At 43.8% G+C, this 10,401-nt stretch overlaps 1 protein-coding gene across 1 annotated transcript in view; it reads left to right on the top strand.

The window, feature by feature from the left end:
* Positions 1 to 1,170: 1,170 nt before the first annotated feature.
* Positions 1,171 to 10,401, top strand: part of LOC107298477 (dynein heavy chain 3, axonemal-like) — a gene marked incomplete at its 3' end in the record, with an annotated part of 20,128 nt that continues 10,897 nt past the window's right edge. Inside the window, exons 1-10 of the mRNA XM_015827856.1 lie at positions 1,171 to 1,302; positions 2,509 to 2,698; positions 3,977 to 4,172; positions 4,962 to 5,087; positions 5,824 to 6,019; positions 6,297 to 6,476; positions 7,111 to 7,247; positions 7,492 to 7,597; positions 8,435 to 8,613; positions 9,204 to 9,388. Of these exons, the coding sequence (XP_015683342.1) occupies positions 1,171 to 1,302; positions 2,509 to 2,698; positions 3,977 to 4,172; positions 4,962 to 5,087; positions 5,824 to 6,019; positions 6,297 to 6,476; positions 7,111 to 7,247; positions 7,492 to 7,597; positions 8,435 to 8,613; positions 9,204 to 9,388 (1,627 nt within the window). The remainder of the gene's footprint in view (positions 1,303 to 2,508; positions 2,699 to 3,976; positions 4,173 to 4,961; positions 5,088 to 5,823; positions 6,020 to 6,296; positions 6,477 to 7,110; positions 7,248 to 7,491; positions 7,598 to 8,434; positions 8,614 to 9,203; positions 9,389 to 10,401) is intronic.

Below are 10,401 nucleotides of genomic sequence, written 5' to 3' on the forward strand. Positions count from 1 at the left end.
AGTTGACAAACCGTAATGCTTGGCTTCACGGGTGTGCTCTAAGATGTAGTTCATTTAATCATGGTTTGTGGAATAAACCACAGTTGGCTGTCTTTGCTCGACACGCTAAGTCAGGAAACATGGTGTATCAAACTTGTATATTGCTAATCTCACCAAAGGCAATTCTAGGCAGCTTGCAGACATTGAATAAAGTGCAAACTAAAAGGTTCCAACGGTCAATTTAAAAAACCCATTAAAATAAAACTAAGCAGGATGGAGAGGGAGAGAACCACAGTGCACACAGAGAGGAAGTGGGGTGCCCCCTCCTCCATCTGCCATATCCCCATGGGGGGGCAGGCTAGTTGGCACAGCCATGGCTTTGGAGCAGATCTGACCTGGGGAGAGTGGGGGGGAAGAGATTCCAGAGAGCGGGAGCAAGGTCAAAAAAGTTTCTTTTCCTGGACCCCACCAGCCAAAATTCCTCAGCTGATGGGAACCGCAGCAAGCCACTCCTGCCGGCACAAGGGGGGGGCAGGCTAATTCTGTTGGGAGGGGGGAGTTGATTTTTTAGCTAGCCAGGTTCAGGACTTAAGTGTTGCCCCAAAAGTGTTTTTCCAAAAGACAACTGGACTTTCATTTGTCTGAAATGGTATAGGGTTTCCTGCCTGAGCAGGGGGTTGGACTAGATGACCTCCAAGGTCCCTTCCATCTATTCTATTCTATTCTATTCTATTCTATTCTATTCTATTCTATTCTATTCTATTCTATTCCTTTCCATATTTTCTATTCTATTCTATTCTATTCTATTCTATTCTATTCTATTCTATTCTATTCTTTCTCATTCTATACTCTACTCTACTCTACTCTACTCTACTCTACTCTACTCTACTCTACTCTACTCTACTCTTATTAGTTTTGGATTTTCTTTCCTTGAAATTGTTTCGCTTCTCATCCAAGAAGCTTCTTCAGTTCTGACTCAAGCTTCTTAGATGAGAAACGAAATGTTTTCGAGGAAAAAACCCCCAAGAAAGTCCAGTTACCTTTTGGGGAAAAAAAAGCATCTTTGGGACAACCCTGACCTGGCTGATGGAGAATCTCCACAGACAGACTCACCTGTTGATTGTGGTTCATTTCAGGGCCGAAACTGTATCCCAAGTGTGCAGTCTGGATCTGTTGAGGTTGGACGTTCAAATGGTGGAGGAGGGAGCCCCGCGTTACTCGGACAGCCAGCCTCTGACCCCAGAGCAGCAATTTGTTGTGATGCACCAGCACGAAGAGGAGATCAGCAAAGGACAACAGGCACCCACAGAGGAAGATCTGGAGGTGGCTAAACCAATTTGCAGCGGGCATCTTTGATTAGCAGACTTAAATGATACAGAACCAGGAAGGTTCCACAGCTTTCCGTTGCCAGGTCGTTTTCACGTGGGAGAGCCAGTTTGGCCTCGTGGTTAAGGCAAATTCTCCCATTTATCTGAGATACACAATAAAAAGGAATTAGGGAAGTTGACTTTTTCCAACACTGGGACAGCAGCAGTACAGGGGGTCCTCGACTTACGAACATAATGGAGTCTGCCAATTACAAATATATTTGTCCCAGGATCATGTTGCAGAATGGATTCTGCCCATTTGGGCTGCAAGTTGGAATAGTCATAAAGCAGATCATCACATGACCAACTGGTTTTATTAGTTTTTTTTGGGGGGGGGGTCTTTTTTGAGGGAGTCATTAAGCGGACCTGGGGGCCTGGGGGCAGTTTTGATCACGGGACACTGCAAATGACAGGTTGCCGAACACTCAAAATGCAGTCACGTGATTGTGGTGGTGGGAGCTAGCTATTGGAACTTTGGAACCAGGTCTTAAGTATCTTTTGGGGAGGGGTCCATTGTAACTTTGGTCACTAAATGACTGGTCATAAATCAAGGACTTTGTTGTTGTTAGTTACAAAGTCGTGTCCGACCCATCGCGACCCCATGGACAACGTTCCTCCAGGCCTTCCTGTCCTCTACCATCTTCTGGAGTCCATTGAAGCTCACGCCTACTGCTTCAGTGACTCCATCCAGCCACCTCCTTCTCTGTCATCCCCTTCTTCTTCTCTTGCCCTCCATCTTTCCCAGCATTAGGCTCTTCTCCAGGGAGTCCTTCCTTCTCATTAGGTGGCCAAAGTGCTTGAGTTTCAACTTCAGGATCTGGCCTTCTAAAGAGCAGTCAGGGTTGATCTCCTCTAGGACTGACCGGTCTGATCGCCTTGCAGTCCAGGGGACTCGCAGGAGTCTTCTCCAGCACCATAGTTCAAAGGCCTCAATCCTTTGGTGCTCAGCCTTTCTTATGGTCCAACTTTCACAGCCATACATTGCAACTGCAAGTCAAGGACTACTTGTTCACTTTTTTTTCCTAATGCGAAAGGCCATCGTACAACATTTAATAGATATTTTGTTGTCTGAATTGGCAGGTAGGAGGATCCCAAGGATTGTAATGCTGCTGATTGATTTTTTTTAATTTTTTTTTGAAAATACCTTTTGGGTCTTTTGCAGAGATACTGCTATTACATCCATAAAGGCATTCGGAAAGACATGTTAGCGCTGCAGGATGAAAACGTGCTGAACAATATTTTGACTCACATCCCAAGTATTTTCCTCGCCAGCCCGGATCTGGAGGGGTTATTGAACAGCTTGATGGAAGAAATTCAAAGCGACTACCAGATTTGGCTCATGAAAAACATCGGTGAGTGGAGGAAAGTGTCCTTGGACAGAGAAATTAAATCGTGAAAGTTCTTGACAATCGCTTCCTTCAAGCAGAACCCCAGGAATTCAAATCTTACCTTGAAATTTTAGCTGAGTGAATCAGAGGTGCTGAATGCTGAGTTGGCTAAACCTTAGTAGCTTGAATAATATGCTGGGTAAATGAAATCAGGCCAACCTTCCAAGCTATAAATCATGGTTTCTAACCATAGTGATTAGATTCATACAACATACTTCTTCAGGGTCAATGCAGGACTTCCTGCAATGCCAGAATGTGTGGCAAGATAGAGTGGTTGGTTTATTTATATTTTTATGTACTGTATGTATGTACCGTATGTATGTATGTATATATGTATGTATTTTATGTACATATGTATGTACATATGTATGTATGTACATATGTATGTACATATGTATGTATGTACCGTATGTATGTATGTACATATGTATATATGTATGTATTTTATGTATGTATATATGTATGTATATATGTATGTATATATGTATGTATTTTATTAAATTAACACAATCAACTGGACTTAAATATTTGTTCAGATTAATAAGACACAGGGGTCATTTCAAAGTCATATTCTAGAATTGCTTTGTCTATTTTTCTGGCTTCGACCCTTAACATGTCAGGAAAGTGTGCAAAATTGGGTGAACACAACCAGTTGTAAAAAAGATGTTGAGACTCTAGAAAGAGTACAGAGAAGAGCAACAAAGATGATTAGGGGACTGGAGGCTAAAGCATATAAGGAATGGTTGCTGGAATTGGATATGTCTAGTTTAACGAAGAGAAGGACGAGGGGGGACATGATAGCAGCGTTCCAATATCTCAGGGGCTGCCACAAAGAAGAGGGAGTCAAGCTATTTTCCAAGGCGCCTGAAGGCAGGACAAGAAGCAACGGGTGGAAACTAAGCAAGGAGAGAAGCAACCTAGAACTAAGGAGAAACTTCCTGACAGTTAGAGCAATTAATCAGTGGAACAACCTGCCTCCAGAAGCTGTGAATGCTCCAACACTGGAAGTTTTTAAGAAGAGACTGGACAGCCATTTGTCCGAAATGGTATAGGGTTTCCTGCCTGAGCAGGGGGTTGGACTAGATGACCTCCAAGGTCCCTTCCAACTTTACTATTATTATTAGTTGTTTTGCACAGTGCCACCTAGTGCCTATTGGTGCGTTTGACTATAGCTGTCTAAAGATTGGATTGTGTTTCGTTATTTTCTGGTTTGCTTCCAACACCTTGTTCTCTTTGTGCTAGTTGATTACATCTTGATGGATCCACAGGAGAAGAAAAGACTCTTTATACGCAACGTTCCTCAACCTTTTCCCCAACGAGTCATCCGGGCTCCCGTTCCTTGGCACAAAATTTACCAAGAAACCAAAATCTGGAACGAAACCCATCTCTTCACAGTTAATCCTATGATGTTCGCTCTGCAGCAACTCTGGTTTACCGAGTGAGTCCTCCTGCTTCACAATATTTTTTTGCTCTCCTTAAATAAGCTTCGAGGCAGGTCCTCTTGTTACAATCTCAGCTGATCCTCAGCTCACGACTAGTGGTAGTCCTCAACTTTCAACCATTTGTTTGGCGAAGTTGTTCGGTCGTTTAGGGAATTTTCGAAGTTACAACGGCACTGAAAAAAGTGACGTAGGACCATTTTTCACACGGCCGTTGCAGCATCCCCACGTGATCAAAATTCAGAGGCTTCGCCACTGACTCGTATTTATGACGGTCACAGTGTCCCGGGGTCACGGGATCCCCTTTTGCGACCTTCTGAGGTAACAACTGCAATCAAAGGTCACCAAACAATTAAACGATAAACAGTTTGGTTTTGGAAGTTGCAGTAGCACTGAATAATGTGACTGACAACCAGTCCTCGCACTTACGACCATCATAGCATCTCCATGGTCAAGTAATCAAAATTCATCCAGGAAGCAATGGGCAGGTATTTAAGACCATTGCAGCATCACGTGGGATCGTGAGACGTGGTGGCGCAGTGGTTAGAGTGCAGGACTGCTGGCTACTTCTGCTGACTGCCGGCTGCCTGCAGTTCGATCCTGACTGGGTCAAGGTTGACTCAGCCTTCCGTCCTTCCGAGGTCGGTAAAATGAAGACCCAGATTGTTGGGAGGGCAATAGGCTGACTCAGTTTTCTTCTGCAATTCAGTGCTTTGATTCTAAGAAGCATAAACTCCCCGGCACAGTTCTAAATGACACAGTTGTGTGACTCTCTCTCTCCCATCCAGGTTTACGGATCTGAGATTTGTTCGTACCAAGGAGATCCTGCAGGGCGATTTGCCCCTCTTGCCAAGCGAATTTGAAGAGCTGATTCAAAGGCAGTGCCAGGAAGCTCACGAAATCCTTCAGACCAGGTTAGAAATATTCCAGCCGTGCCCCAATAACGGGCAGTCCTGGACTCACGCCCACAATGCAGCCCAAACTTTTTGTGAAGCGAAACATTTGTTAAGTGAATCTTGCCAATCTTTACCAACTCACTTGCCGCAATGTGTCAACGCTGCTAACATCGGATGTTTTGCATTGACAACAGCTTTTTCCCTTTTGCTTTTAGAGTTAGATGATGCTGGGAGGGGGAGGATGTGAATGAGAGTTCAGCTAGACATAACAACACTAAACGTAACGTGAGAATCAAGGTTATTGAGCCCAGAGCTGATAAAGAATTGGCGGGCTGGAGAACTGGAGAGGAAGCCCACGTTTCAAGCTAATTGGGGAATGTGATTTATGACTGTTAATTCTTCTTCTTCTTCTTGTGCCATATCCGTTATCCGACGTTGGTGATCCTGTTGGCGATCCTGTTTTTATCAGCAGCCGCACGAAAAAGTGCTGCTGAGTTTTGTCCAAACCAGTCCCTTAGATTTTGAAGCCACGATGTTCTTCTTCTTCTGCCTGGACCTCTTTTGCCTTCAATCTTTCCCTGGAGGATTAAATGGACTGTTAATTGGAGGAGGGGAATTCGGTTTTTGGCTTTGATTATGCAGTGCCAATATTATGCTATATGATCCCAAGGCCTTTGCAATTCGTCTCATTGAACTGTTGCCCCCCTCAAAAAAAAAAATACCTGGGCAAGTGACACTTTCCCTGTCATTACAGGTGGATCCCCAGGTGCGCAGAGCTCTTTGTGGAGCAGAAAGAGAAGTGGTTGCACCTGGCCCCGCAGAATGACTTGGATTCTTCTCAGCAAATAGAGGAATACTTCGCATCGGTGGCCATCCTGATGTCCTTGCAGCTGAGGGAGATGGTCATCAATTCTCTAGAGGATCTCCTCGATTTTTTTAAGATACATAAGGTAGGCTGTGGGGTACAGGTAGACCTCGCCTTGTGACCACAAACTGAGCCCCAAGTTTCCCTTGTTGAGTGAGACGTTCGTTAAGTGAATTTTGCCCATTTTTCTTGCCCTGGTTGTTAAGCGAATCACACAGTCGTTAAGTGAATCTGGCTTCCCCAATTGACTTGGCTTGTCAGAAAGTCGCAAAAGGGGATCACTAGGGCCCCAGATCCCGAAAACCAATCCTTTCTGGTTATTCCCTGCATATGATCTCATGATTTCTTTCCTTTCTCTTGAGGATGGCAATGATTTCGGTGAAGTTTATCAAGACATGCAGTTTTTCATTCCTCAAATATTGGTCCTTAAACTTGACGTGGAAGATCCATCTATTATATTTGATCCCGACGTGCAGACTTTGTGGGATCTAGTCTACCGCTGTTTTCTTGAGATTCTCAAACATTCTGAAAGTCTCCCAAAGGTATGCTGTAGATAAGATAAGATAAGATAAGATGATAAGATATAAGATAAGATAAGATAACCTTTATTGTCATTTTTTTACTGTGGGCACAACGGCACACCTCAAAAATGAAATTTAGTTGCCCGCTCTCAAAGTGAAACACATACATGACATACACCTAAACATATTATGTACAACATATGTATAGACCCACAGCCCTACATATACATAGCAAATGAATATTAAATACTGTCCATCTTGAATATATAATGGAAGGAGGAAGCTTGAGAGTTCACAAGGTTAATGCTGTATGAAATGAAACTATGGCTGAATCTGGATGTTCTGCTGCGGATACCACGAAGCCCCCTCCTCCCAGAAGGTAACAAGGAAAAGAGGTCGTGACGAGGATGTGTGGTGTCCCAGATAGTCTTGTGGACCCTGCTCAAACAACGCTTCTGTGCTATGTCCTGGATGGGAGGGAGGGAACTGCCAATTATCTTTTCTGCTGTCCTCACCACTCTCTGCACCGCCTTCCTATCTGAAGCAGTGATGCTTCCAAAGGAGTAACAAGGCTGGGTTCACGTCTTGGGTTATTCCATGCTTGAACTCTTGAAGAAGTCACCATAGACCGGGGTCCCTGTCTGTTTTATTTTAGGTTCAAGTGAAACTTTTCCCAGAGTTAAAAGGAGAGGACCTCATTCTTCGCACCGTCAACAAGGATGAAACGTTGGTGGCGAGCTATGTACAAAAAACGGCAGAGATATTTCATCTCAACCTAATCGGTCCACAGAAGTAAGTTTGTAGAAATCAAAGAACGCAGGAGAGAGGCAATTTCCCCGTATTTAATTCCAGTAATTTTTCCTCTGCTGTTTCTTTTTGAATTTTTCCTGATGTTTTCCATCTGGCAGAGATTCCTGCGGGGGGGGGAGAGGGAGGGAGGGGGGAGGATGGTGGCCACCATTTCATTCCATTCTGTGATTTCTCTTTTAAATCACTTTAAATAATTTCTTTTCCACACGATCTTTCTGCATTGAAGATACTTGAACGTGTACAGGAAATACAACGATCTCTTGAATAACAATGCCGACAAGGAGGTGACTGAATTTTTAAGCAAAAGGCATGACCTGGAAGACTTTGTAGAGGTATGGCTTTTTGTTGGGCGAGAAGTGCATTTTCATGCTCATGCACGTGTAGAAAAAAGCATGTACAGGGAGTCCTGCACTTACGACCCCAACGGAGCCCCCAATTTCTGTTGTTAAGTGAGTTTTCCCCATTTTTACAACCTTTCTTGCCACAGTTGTTAAGTGGATCGCTGCAATTGATAAGTTACCTGGTTGTTATGTTGAATCTGGCTTCTCCCACTGGGAATGGAATAGAATAGAATAGAATAGAATAGAATAGAATAGAATAGAATAGAATAGAATAGAATAGAATAGAATAGAATAATGGAATGTAGAATAGAATAGAATAGAATAGAATAGAATAGAATAGAATAGAATAGAATAGAATAGAATAGAATAGAATAGAATAGAATAATGGAATGTAGAATAGAATAGAATAGAATAGAATAGAATAGAATAGAATAGAATAGAATAGAATAGAATAGAATAAAGGATAGGAATAGAATAGAATAGAATAATGGAATGTAGAATAGAATAGAATAGTATAGAATAGAATAGAATAGAATAGAATAGAATAGAATAGAATAGAATAGAATAATGGAATGTAGAGTAGAGTAGAGTAGAGTAGAGTAGAGTAGAGTAGAGTAGAGTAGAATAGAATAGAATAGAATAGAATAGAATAGAATAGAATAGAATAGAGCTGGAAGGGACCTTGGAGGTCTTCTAGCCAGGCCAGTTGTAAGTGTAAAAAACAGTTCTGGAGGAAAATGGAATTTGTTCTGAGTTGTCAAGTCAATTAACGGAAGTCCTTAACTTTTTCTTTTTCCCCCTGCTGTAACCCTCCCTGTCGCCTGGCAGAAAATCGATGGCTTGACCAAACTGAAGAAAGAAATTGGTTCCTTGCACGTCACCGTCCCGTTGGCTCTCTTCTGCCTGGACGCTTTGAAACTGAATGAAGAACTTTGCACTCGGACCCAGCGGCTGAAGGACAGATTGATTGAGTTTGAAGTAGAGGAAAACAGGAACCTCAACAAGAGGTATGGCTAAGATCAGTTCTTCACCTGAGAGGATGGAGAATTTCCGGCAGGAGGGATCGCCTTGGAAGGACCTGTGTGGAAGTGTACGCAGGCAGGTTCCACCTTGCGTATCGTCACAAAGTAATAAATAGCAAATAAGCTGTGCAGATGGGATTAGAACACAGGTAACCCTCGATTTACAGCCATTCATTTAGGGACCAAAGTTACAATGGGAGTGAAAAAAATGACTTAGGTTTTTCAGGTTGGCGACCGTTGCAGCGTCCCTGCGGTCATGTGACCAAAATACTGACGCGTGGCAACCGACTCGTATTTATGACAGTTGCAGTGTTCCTGAGGCCATGTGATTCCTTTTTTGTGTCCCTTCTGACAAGGAAAGTCAATGGGGGAAGCCAGATTCACTCAAAAACCCTGTTGCCCACTTAGCATCTGCTAGGATTCAGTTAGCGCACGTGGCAGGGAAGGTCCTAAAATGGGGTGAAACCCGCTTAACCGCTGTCTTGCTTGGCCATGGGAAATTTGGGCTCACTTTTTGCTCGTCAGTTGAGGCCGACTTGCCATTTGTAACCTCTGCCTTTTTCCTTTGTTTCAAGCATTTGCAACCAGTACAATATCATCGCCGACAAAGTCAGCGAAGTGCCTTTGACCACCGAGCAGCTGGTGGAGCTGACAGCCTACCTGAAGAAATCCAGCGAAGTCACCGTCTTCAAGCTGCGCCGTGAAATCCGAGAAGCCATTTACCGGCTGGAGTTCCTGATGGACTACGCCGACCTTCCTAGTATGTCTTGGGACAGAGTAGAACTCTTTGTTGGCCAAGCTGTGATTGGACACAAAAGGAATTTGTCCCCGGTGCATAAGCTCTCAGTGTACATGCAAGCAACAAGCGATAAATCACGATCATAATTATCCTAAGATACGTTCATCGGAAATTATAAGAGACAACACTTAGCGATAGTCGTAGGCTGCTAAATAAGCAATCTACATAAATCATACTAGGATATTAAACAAAACAATATACATCATAAGATACAAAGCAGCAAAGTTATGGTCCTAAGAGGGTAAGGTAATAGGAAAGAGGAAAAGAATAGAATTAGAATAACAATTGTGGTAGTAAGTTGTGGACTACCTGGACATCTGCCTATCTCAGGATTTGATAGGGAGACAATAACAGACTGACAGAGTTGGAGGGGACCTTGTAGGTCATCTAGTCCAACTCCCTGTCCAAGCAGGGGACCCTGCACCATTTCTGACAGATGGCAGTCCAGTCTCTTCTTGAAAGCTTCCAGTGAGGAAACTCCCACAACATCTGAGGGCGATAAATACGCTTCTGGGCCAAAGCTTGGCCTTGGAACTTCTGCCCATTGGTTCTTCTTGAGAACCTTGCCCAATCTCTCTAGATGGGGTTAGAATTTGTGGTGACTAGGGAGGAGAAGTCACTGTCAGACTTGATCCCAGTCCACTCCCACAGAGAGGGCCTCCTTAGGGTACCGTCGGCCAGCCAATGCCGGCTGGCGACCCCCAGGGGGAGAGCCTTCTCTGTGGCAGCTCCTGCCCTCTGGAATGACCTGCCCCCCCGACCTACGTACAATTGTGGACCTGCGCCTCTTCCGCCGAGCCCTGAAAACTCATCTGTTCCATGCGGCCGGCCTGGCGTAGTTTTGATTGGGTTTTGTTAGGGGTTTTATATTTTAGAGCAGGCTTTTATGTAATATTTACTGTGATTTTTATTATTGCCTGTTCACCGCCCTGAGTCCCGTAAGGGAGATAGGGCGGTATATAAATTTAAATAAT

The sequence above is a fragment of the Protobothrops mucrosquamatus genome, unplaced genomic scaffold, assembly GCF_001527695.2.
Source record: "Protobothrops mucrosquamatus isolate PMUCROS unplaced genomic scaffold, P.Mucros_1.0 scaffold4008, whole genome shotgun sequence".
Lineage (NCBI taxonomy): Eukaryota > Metazoa > Chordata > Lepidosauria > Squamata > Viperidae > Protobothrops > Protobothrops mucrosquamatus.